General features: G+C 45.4%; 1 protein-coding gene across 3 annotated transcripts in view; it reads left to right on the plus strand.

Annotated features, from left to right (window-relative positions):
- LOC115615819 overlaps positions 1-1,423 on the plus strand; it is a 76,715-nt gene extending 75,292 nt beyond the window's left edge. For all 3 annotated transcript variants that reach the window (XM_030504444.1, XM_030504446.1, XM_030504447.1), the window contains one exon: positions 565-1,423. In XM_030504444.1, coding sequence (XP_030360304.1) covers positions 565-888 — 324 coding nt within the window. In that variant the 3' untranslated portion in view covers positions 889-1,423. The remainder of the gene's footprint in view (positions 1-564) is intronic.
- Positions 1,424-11,403: the final 9,980 nt, after the last annotated feature.

Below are 11,403 nucleotides of genomic sequence, written 5' to 3' on the forward strand. Positions count from 1 at the left end.
GGCAGGAACAGACATAACCAGGGGAAAAAACCCCAAACAAAATAAGCCAAAGGCAAGAGTGGGAGCCCGTGCAGCTGCCTTTAGATATGTGTGGTGGGATGTCCCTGCTGTCTGAGTGAGGCACATCGGTTCCCTCTATCATGGGAGCTTGTCACCCTGCATGGACTGTTTCAAAGTCTATGTGGTTAAATTGGGTTAAATACCTGCAAATTAGGTATGTATTTAATGTTTCTGAAACAGGTAGGAAAGGGGGAAGAGAAGTGGGAACATCTCACACCACACTTCCCCAAAATTAGGCCCGTAAGAACAAAACAGTGAATTGTGCTCTGAAAACATAATGCAGGAGCAGAGCTACCTGCAAGGAAGAGATACCTGAGGCAAGGCCCCTGTCCCTGGAATCAACCCTGTGGACCCCAGGCTCCTGCTTTGTTGGCTCTGGATGACCTGTCCCATTGCTGCGGGTGGCTGCTGCGACACCAAAGGCAGCATGGTTTCCAATGTGTCCTCACTGCTTTTTCATGCACTTGAGACCTTAGCTCTTGGTCCTGTACGTGTGTTTTTCAGACTACCCCACTGAGTTTGGAGTTGGACAAGAGGGTATGTTCTCCCATGACCGATGAAGAGCCACCAGCGCAGCAGCTCCTAAGAGACAGCACCACTGCACACTGCCTGTCCACCAGCTACTTCCCCAGTGGGCTGCCAGGTCTGGACCACCTCTTTGGCTTCAGTGGGTACTTCCCTTACTACCAGACAGAGGGAGAGCTCTGCACCGACCCAGTTCTAGAGGACAGGTCCTTCACCGGGATGGAAGCTTTGGAGAACAAAGAAGGAGGACACGGGGGAGAAATAGATATTTGGAGTCTCCGTTCCAGCTGCTTGGTGTGCTGAGAACAAAGCAGGGGGGTTGTCTTTGCCAGTGAAAGACTGAGTCAAAGCAGGCGTGAAAAGAAGCTCTTGAAACCTACAACAGCATGAAAATCTGCATGAATGTGGAGTGAAAATACTTCTCAACAAGTGGTAATCCAGACTGTGTAAAGACAGCAGAGAGCAGCAAAGGAAGTGACTATTTGGGGGAATCCGGATGAAGTTGCCGTAGAAAACATCCTGAAGGAGGAGAGTGAGGAAGAGAACTGTGTTTTTCTGTGGCTAATCCCAAAGGCTAGATGCTCACTTGAGAGATGTGCAGCTATGGGGAATGGCCAATGGGAAAAAAAAGAGAGAATTATTTAAATCTAAGCTGCTTGGAGGAATTAAGCAGAGACATAATTTCCAGTAAGGATTGGGAAATACATTTACCTCTCCCCTCCACTACAATCCTTCCATTGTATTAATGGCATCTGTTAGACCTGGTTACTGTGTGCACAGTCATACACAGGAGGAAAAACCCATTTGTATTTCAATTCTTTGTCAATAAAATGTTGTGAGCACATTTCCATTATGTCTGTCTTCATTTCACTCACACGGTCAGTAATATTCTTGATTACTTTAATATGTGCAACTATGAGCTTCTATAAAACTTCAGTGTTGACTCTGGAAAACTGGGCAACAGCATCCAGGAACTACTTGGCTTTGGTAAATCTCGACCCATTTACACCAGATGAGGATCTGACCAATATAAAAAGGTCAGCTCGGTGTTTCCTTTGCAATTGTGAAATCTTGCAACACACTCTTCTTACTGCCAACTATGCCACCTCTCTGAGACACCACACAAGTTGATAAAAGACAGCTCTTTCCCATTCCCGCTCTCTGCGTAGATGCTTTCTGTTCAAAATGATGTGTTTATTCCAACCATTTAGTTAATCTTTGAGTGCTTCTGTAATGATTACACATAGCCTAAATGTACCAGTGTTACCTATTTTCTCTTGGCAATTGTAGAAGCAAAATGCATCATATTTAGCTACTTCACATAGAATCATAGAACGAATCATATAATCACAGCATGGTTTAGGTCGGACGCGACCTTAAAGCTCATCCAGCTCCAACCCACTGCCATGGGCAGGGACACCTTCCACTAGAGCAGGTTGCTCCAAGCCCCTGTGTCCAACCTGGCCTTGAACACTGCCAGGGATGGGGCAGCCACAGCTTCTCTGGGCATGCCTTCTGCATCCCTGCATCCCCACGGGCACTTCGGTATCATTCTGCCACCTCCTCACTGGAAAACAAGATGAATCAGACTCTGGATGAACCAAGTCAGGCTGCATGAAATAGCTTCTGGTTCTTGGGTATGTTGAAAGCAAGCCATGCAAAATATAGTGAGATTATCCAAACTCAAGGGATCAGGCAGAGGAGGGAAGGAATTCTGTCTGGAAAGCAGGTGTGATTTGTTCTGAGAATATTAAATTCAGCATTTCCATAAATTTGGTCTATTAAAATAGTTTAAACTATGTTGTACCAAGTCCACAAATCTGCCTGACTTCCACTAGACAGAAATTAGCTGCTTTCTATTGCCTGTACTTGATAATTTACGGGAACAGCAAACATCAGAAATCAAGGATTTGGGAGATGAGAATATTACAAGCATTACCTTTACAGATCAGAAAAGCCTAATTTTAATCAAAAGCAGGAAAATATCATATCATCCGCTGCCATCTGGAAATCAGAGCTGAACAAAACTCATGATTTTAATGTATTTTCCACACAGCCTTGCTGAGAGGTAAAAAGGAAAGGATGGAGGGCAGTGTTGGAAGCTTCTGTGTTTCTCTCAAAGGCTTATGCTCCTTTATTACTTTTCCTCATAGTAAACATCCTGTACACAGACAGCAGATGGATCAGCTTGCTACCTTAGAGAGGACATCGTGTGCCTTTACTCCAAGAGAGGTCCTAGTCATCTGTAAATAAACAGCGTTCAGCCTTGTGTACCGATAATGTATTTCCTTTCATCTCTCTATTTGAAAAATTCATAGTTATTGCTCTAAACCTTTAGTCCTTCCATACTAGTGGCCCTCTGGAGTTTGACAAACAATCCTCAATTACTTTGATGCATGCTGTGTAGTCTTCATTGATCCCATTTAAGCTTTTAATCTCATGAAGTCACAAACCTAATTCATAAACCAAACCAAACAAACCACAGTAAAATATGCCCTTTAATAACAAAAGTGGTGATGACCATCACTGTCTTTAGGGATTTCTTATAACGCAGGTTCCTCTTTCTCAAGAGCTGATGTTAGATTTCATTTGGAGAGTGGGGAAAGGACTTAGTCACAGAATTTGCTAATCTGTGTACCCCTAGGGAAAAATCTACTTTGAAGTCAGTAAAATGATTCACACAGACATTGCAGGGTATGGAATTTGTCTCTGAAAACAGGTACGAGAGGCCTTCTTTAGTAAAACACTTCAGGCTTTAAGATCTAGACTCAAAGCTTCCTAAAATCGACAAGAAAACTGCCTCAGCCTCTGCAAGAGGGGGCTTGGGCCTCCAAATCTTCCCATCTGATGCAGAGCAGCAGGCTGCAATGTTCCCTTCATAAACCTGAACCCCATCAGATGCTGTTTCAGGGAGAAAATTAGCTCACCAATGTTTAACTGTACTGGTGTGCATCATTCCCCAAGGACCATGATCAGCTAAGCTCTCCTTCCTCTCCCAAATCCTGATTACGTCAACGTATATGACTTAATAACTTTACTTTGAACTCTGTTAGAAACGAAGCTTTTGGCAAGCAGCACTTATCAGAGAGGAGCAGAAGCCAGCATTAAACAAAGCAGCTTAAGCAGGTCCTTTCCCAACAATGTGATAGGAGGAATAGAAGTGATTCATTTCTGTGAAACAACTTGGCTTCCATTCAGGGCTGTATTTACAGTGAGTGATTAAAGAGTACCTTGAATATACCTGCAATACAAATACCCACACACACATCATCAGTGAGTCTGCTGACAGGGACCATTCAGATTACCTGCTGAGAAAATCTAATCCAGGCTTCTTTGTTTTGCCAGTGCAATTTAGGAACCACATCAGATCAGGAACCGTGTTCTGCAGGAGAGGGGTAGGTTGAAGTGCCTGAGGGCTGTGCTGAATACTGATCATACGAAGGAATAACTGGAAATACAAAGGAGTGAAGAAGTGAGATGCAAACTCCAGTAATCCACATGGAAGTTGGTGCATCAGGAGGGGAAGAAGCTGTGCTCCCCATCACACTGGGGTCATCAAACAGATTTGATGAGTCTATCCTGACACACAGACATATATCTGTATGTATCTAGAGTTATATTTTAGTTCACACCAGAACTGAATCAGGGTAGATTTAGATTGGATATTAGGAAGAAGTTCTTCCCTGTGAGGGCAGTGAAGCACTGGCACAGGGAAGCTGTGGCTGCCCCATCCCTGGCAGTGTTCAAGGCCAGGTTGGACACAGGGGCTTGGAGCAACCTGCTCTAGTGGAAGGTGTCCCTGCCCGTGGCAGGGGGATGGAACTGAGTAAGCTCTAAGGTCCCATCCAACCCAAACCAGTCTGTGATTCTATGAACTGTGTGTGGAACCCAAGTGAAGTGTTTGCCCACAGCAGCTGTTCCCCAAAACATTAAAAGCTGGGCCGTGATGAAGGCACAGGCTGGGCATGTCCATAATCTTTTCTCAGTTAACGATACAGATGGGAATGGATGATGAAGAAACAAATAGCCCATTGCCCTACCTAATCCCCTATAAATCTATCTGTCCCTACCCCAACGCTACCAGTTTTCATTAACTCCCACCAGGCTCTCAGGCTGCTGGGGGCACTTTTGCCTTTCCCAGGAATGCAAGCTGATGGGATTTGCAGGTGTGGGTAACTCTAGCACCTGATCCAAGTTATGTAGTCTTTATTTTGACTTCTGCAGCAACCATTAGAGTCTCACATGTGGGAAAATGCATGTGCTATGTATTTTAGCTAGCAGTCTTTTATCGAGGCTGGTGTCCTTGGGCTAGTTTCTGCTACTGGTAAATATAAATGGAGAAATGAATTCTCCGGGACAGCCTTACCACAGGATCACCTGAGCTGAGGGACTCTCCAAGCTAATGTTTGGAATATATATATATACACTGTGCAGGGGAATGACTTGTGTTTCTGCTTTCCTGAGCATCTACCTCCTGTGCATGGTGTTCTCGTGCATCAGTTACTGTATGGGGCACAGCAACCTGTGTGGAGATTGCCTGTGGTCTGAGATGAAGCTGAGGCACCTACTCATGTTGCACCAAGGAGTAAGCACACTCTGTAATGGTTAGTACTGAGAAAACTATCGAATGCCAGCAGCTAAAATGGAAATTCTTACTGGATTAAGGTCTGAAGGTGACTGGCAGCAAATGCAGTGCAAAAGGAATGTGGTGGAGAGTGAGGAGTTAATCTTGCCTGGCTGAACAGAGAGAGGGCTGTGAAAATAGACACCAACCTGGCTGGGAAGCAGGATCAGCTCAGAGGAGGCAGTGCTCTCTCTTTCCCACTCCAAAGCTCTGCAATGGCTGAGACATCAAAAACCCCAGCACAATATAAACCTGAACAATAGGGATCTGACAGCTGCAGGGTGTTTGAACAACGTGTCAGATGGGAAAGTTTGTGAAATCTTCCATATCCCACCGGAGCAGGGGAGCTGCAGCTCTTCCTGGTTTCTCTGACTCTATTTTCCCTAGACAGTGGAGTGATTGCCAGCATGAGTCCTGTCTGCAGAAGAGAAAGCAGAGGGGAAAGCAGAGGGAGCCACTCCGGCACTGCTGAGACAGCGGTAGAGGTGCTGCCTGCTTAACCCAAAGGTTGTGCCCAGGTCCACCCCTGTCCCACCACATCCTCCTGGGAACCCGATTCACACCCAGAGCCACTGAGCTTAGGATTTGCTCCCTAAACACATGTCTTCTTGCAGCAGCATGCTCACTGCTTCCTTTGAAGACCTCATTTTCTTACGGCATCCTCACGAACGTGTGTGCTAGGTCAAGGTGACGGCACCTCGCTCCAAGCAGCTGCCCTGTTAGCACCTGATGCTGGATCATAATTATGATTAATGAATCTTTATCTTTCTGTCACAATTCCCTTTCATTAATATTTATATCTGGCAGATGTACCCTCAAGGGGGAACTTGAATTGTGCGGTATTAGTCTGCTATGTACAGCCGGTATTCTCTGCAGCAACTTTGAGGACATTCTTCTAAACAGCATATTATGTGCAATTTTAGTTTCAACTCATTGCTAATGCTGCCATGTGTCAGCCCAGAGAATAATGTTTATTTTAGGCCCCCTCATCTGATGAAGTAAAAAAACCCCTTAAATACCAACATTTTCAGGAAAAGGGATCTGATGTAAAAGAATGATTCCACACTTAAATAACCGGCATTAACACCGAGGTCAAGCTCAGCCATGGATACACCACTGAGCCTCCTAATTAAAACAGGGTGTAATTGAAGGCACATTTAGCAGGCAGGGACTTTAAATGTGTGCATTTTCCAGTTAGATGTATGCATTCAGCAGTTAAAACAAAGTCTTGTGCAGCCCTTTTGGAAGAATAAATGTTCAATAAATGATGTAGTTGAATCCTTATAATTGGGCTGAAGCGTGTTTATAACTAATTCATAATAGAGCATCATTAGCCAAATGATTAATTGGTAATTGCTCTATGAAAACAAATTAATCACTGTGCTTCCCAAGCCATGATCCTCTCCCTACACCATGCAAACCATTTGGCTCTGGTCTGTGAGTGTCTTGATTTATTTCTAGTTATCCATCTAAGTCCTGGCTATTAAAGCTGGGGGAATCTCCCGCCGCCTCTCAGCATCGTGCTGCCAGCTGCAGCAATAGGCAGCATTAAACATATTTCCCACTTTTTTAGTATCTTATTCCCCTCCCCAGATATGCCTGAACCCTGCATACGATTTCTTTGTGCTTTCACTTGAAAGTGGGAACATGAATCTTGCGATTACATTCATGTGAATACTAAGAAAATCAGCGCATAAAGACTGCTCAGCCTGCAAAGACTTCAACCTTAGAGTCAGGCTTTCCAAAGTAAGGTGTTAAACCATGAGGGGACAGAGAAAGCACAAACAGGTTCTATGTGAAATTATGAGTTTTCTTCAGGAATTGATGGAAATGGCCTAGTGTCTGGAAAACCAGGGCTAACCACATCCAGCCTGGCAAAGGGTGAGAAGGACACAGAAGTTCACCCACCAGCAAGGCCTGCAGCAGCCAGCAATGAGCCTACTGTGGACAGTAATGGGCATGGAAGGAACTTCACAATCAGAACAGCCTCAAAATAGAAGCTTACAGATGGAAAAATACATCTTCAAATGGCCACCAAACACTGTTCTTTCTGCTTGTTCCTTGAAAGAGAAGGAAAACCAGGAATGCTTGAAGAGAAAACAGGCTGGGAGAAAGGGGAGGTGAGCTCTTGGGGAGTGTGCTGGTCATCTGGAGAAGACAGGGGCCATGGAGCATCAGGAGGTAGCAGAAAAATCCTGAAGCCCACCAAAACTGAGGGTCACTCTGGATTTCCTGTGGAAAGATGGCAAAGAGCGTGCCACCATGGCTGGCAGATGGGGTGTGAAATCACCCCCAGGAGCTGGTCAGCTCAGGGGGAGCTCAGGACTTGAGTCCAATGGAGATGTATCCAGTTAGGGCCTGCAGTCCTTGGAAAGCACTGTGCTAATTTCAGATACACAGCCGAGATTAACCATGAAGCACAGCCGGCAAATCACTGCGGTCTGATGGGTGATTTGCCCAATAGCCCTCAATTTTCCCAAATCAGATCTACCTGAAGCCCCTTGACAAAAACTCAGATTTCTAGCATCAATTTATCCCAGCTTTTGAGAAAGCATCAAGCAAAGCTGATTGCTGTGGCTGCCAGAAATGGGGTATAAAGCTCCTCTCTCTAAGTGGTGACACTATGATGGCACTTCACCAGGTTATTTTATTGAAAAGGAAGCTGACAATGCTAGGTGACAAAGACGACATCAGCTTCTTCATGCTCTAGGTATGATTCGCAGCAGCTTTAGTGTTTTAACAGAGCAAGTAGCTTCAGTGATGTGCTAGAAATAAGGGTCGAGCCTGTTTTTCAGCTTGGGTACCCCAGAGACCCTGTGCGGATTGCCGGATTGTTTCCTGGATGAGAGCGTGACTCGGCCATCAAACATGTTTTTACCCTTTGTGCTCAGCTTTATGTACCCAAAGCTGCTCCTAATGGGGTGCAGATGTTTCTCAGACTGAGTTATCACAGAAAACGGACAGGAGAAGGAACTACTGAAAACTGAAGGAGCGAAAGGGAAATCATGGCACTCGAATCACTAGTAAGGAAATAGTTGGGTAGAAAACCACAAATGGCTCTCTTTCTTTTCCAGCAATCACTGCTGCTGTCTCCTGGGGGAAAGAAGGGACAGAGACATGGATGATGCTTCTTATGGACCACTGAGGAACTCTGAAGTTAAATAAAACACATACAAGGAAAAGGAAAGGAGACAAGACAGGCAAGGATCCTCACTGTAGGTCTGTGCCGGGGGAGCAGCAGCTCGAGTGGCTCAATCCTGGCCCCAACATGTGTGTGTGCTAACAGCACTAACGCTGCTAATTGCACTGATTGCTGCAGCTATTTCCCTCCAGGCTCTCCAGGACCTTTGCTGTGGAGCAGTTCTGCTGATGGAGCCTGAGTACCTGAGGAGTGATGGGATGAAGTCAAAGCGCATTCAGACAAGGTACCTACAGGCTTGGATCACAGGGGCTAAAGAAACCACAGTGCAGCAGCGAGCAGCTATGGGGTAATAAAACAAACATAATAAAACTGAACTAAGTTTCAGTTTACAGTTCTGGGCTAGTTTTTTATATTACTTTTCTCTGTTTTTCCACTGAGCACCAGCAGTGGATGGGGTGGAATGATCTTGGGATAATTTGGGAACTAGTCTATTTGGGAACTAGAAATATTCCCTTTAAGTCCCTCACTGGGAGCACTTTTCTCTCTCTTGTCTTCTCTGCCTTTTTACAGTCAAAATGCCTGTGGTTTGAGAGTCAGGCCTGGGTACCATATGCTCTGTCTGAGGGGGGCTGAGGCTGGAAAAGGAGCCTCCTCCCCACACAGCTCCAGACTGCATTGGAAGGATTTTCTCTCTCTAGTGTCTATTCCTCCCCATCCTCATGCAGCAGCAGTAACCAAAACTCAGTCAGCTCTGGACTGACTCCTGTGACATTACTCCTCCTGGTAGGGACAGGCAGAAAGCCAGAGAAATAATGCTGAAACTATTATTTTTAAAAACCCCAAACAACCACAAGTTAAAACAGAAAACTAGAAGAAAACAGTATTCTGTACGTAAAAATGTCACAGTCCCAACTCTAAAGGGCACTCGCCACATTTGGCCCGTTCAGACCAGTCTGTGGGTTGTAGCAGGCAGGGCTGTGCAGAGCTTGACTTGGCATCCTAACCGTGGAATTCTTTACCGAGTATGGTCCGTCCTGCTCGGTGGAGTCCCCATTCCAGCGGTGGTGTACGCTGGGTAACAGCACCCTCTGCAGCCACCCGGCACTGAAAGCTGGGAGCAAACGAACTCAGAGAAACGCTTTAATCCATGTTCCGCTACAAATGGAGACCGTTATTTTGTCCTCTCATTAACTTCAGAGTAAGTTGCAGTTGTGATATCAGCTTGATGGGAAGTGAAGTCCCTTGCCCCTGTCAGGCAGATCCAGGCTGGGTCTCAACCACAGTGCTCGGGACCGGAGTCAGACCATGGACCGGGACCAGGCTTAGCATCTGAGCTGCATCCCAGGTATGGTGATGGTTACTTTAGAGATCCAGGCAAACTCTCAAAGGTTTAATTTCTTGTGGGTAGTGCCTGCTTTGAAACAAAATGAAGAAAGAATTCCAGTTAATCACGATAAAGTGTTGTTTTGCAGGACATAGGGGAATCCAAAAACTCTCATAGAATTTCTCCATGTCTTGCATTTTAACATTCAAGTAATTTTCTAAGATTAGGACTGGAATGTATAAGGCTGGAAAAATCCTTAGGCGCCTGGCTAAAAAGATATCTCTCTTAGCCGAACAACTGAAACTGATTTCTCAGCCTTGGTGTCTTAGGAGGGCCGGGTGTGTTTCTGGGAGAGGAGGATGCACTGAAGTCTGAGGAGCTGATGGGGGAACAAAGCAGAGGTCTGTGGAGGGAGGGTAATCACGGCAAGTGCTCCAAAAGCATCGCAAAAGGCATTTCTAGGCTGGGTAGTTTATCACGCCTCCTTTTGGTGGCACTGTCTGCCCAAATATCAAATCATCAGCTGTGGTTTCAGACAGAAATCCCTCCGTGTGGGTCTGGCTTCCTCCAAGTACCAAAATGCAGCTCTTGCTGCTGGGGGAAATCTCTTGCAGCAAATTGATCCTGTTGCTCCCACAGGGTTTGGAGGAAAGGTGTTGATCCGTGCAATTAGGTAATCAGCATTGCAACAGTGATAAATACCTGCGGGGCAAGCACTGGTCCAGGCTGGACCTGAATCCTTTGTGCAGCATTCTTCCTGCCTTTCTGGCCTTCGAGGAGCCCCCAGAGGCAGGAGCCCTGATTTATACAGTCAGGTAATTGCCATGAAGAGGTTCTCAGAGGGTGAATTCCTGGCTCAGGCACAACCACCAGGATTTCTCCAAGGCTCTGTTCTTCACCTTCCAGTTTTCCCTCTGCTGATTTTGCACATTCAGCTCCTGTTTTGATTTTTCCTTTCACTATCAGGGATGTTGAGAGTCCTTACAGCAGGGATGAGCAATGAATCCTTCCTATAGGCTTCACAGTGAATTAATAGGGCTTAAATAGGACATTGTGAGCAGGGAATCAGGGGGACTGAACACGAACAAAGGATGCTGCTCCATTAACACAAATGAGTAACTGTCTCACTGTGCCTGTTTAATGAAATCGTTTCCCACAATGAAGTGGTGTTTGCTTCTCTCGTGTAAGTTTTCCTGCAGCTTTCAAGCACTCTGATTAGTATTTGCAACTTTGAAGATCTTGGTTTAACCGTCTTTTTTTGCCATTCTTCTCCCTGATGTTATTGACTGCAGAGATGTTTCCATGCAGATAGGAGTGTTCACCTTGTAAAATGAGCCTGCTCCTCTTTCTCTGATGAGGAGCTTGTACCCCAGACCTCACAACATTCATTTCCTTCAAGAGAGAAAAGTGTGGAAGGATGTTTGGAGGGGTAAACACAGAGGAAATTTAAACTGAATACAATTATACACACATGCAAAACCCTATTTAAACAATTTTATGACTAAATGCTTTAATTACTTGCAGAGGTTTTCAAGGCAATTTACAAAAGCCAAGGTCCAAATTGTCATTTATCCTTCTAAACAGTTAGATATCGAGCTTCTGCCAGCTGAAAAGAAGGGTTGTGCTGGGTTCTGATTTCCAATTGCCAGTGTCTGTGTGAGGAACTGTGCACTCATGTGCTGCTGGTACAGATGGGGTATTTAGCATATGCATATAAGCAGGAGGGGT

Source organism: Strigops habroptila, chromosome 12, assembly GCF_004027225.2.
Source record: "Strigops habroptila isolate Jane chromosome 12, bStrHab1.2.pri, whole genome shotgun sequence".
NCBI classification, from domain to species: domain Eukaryota; kingdom Metazoa; phylum Chordata; class Aves; order Psittaciformes; family Psittacidae; genus Strigops; species Strigops habroptila.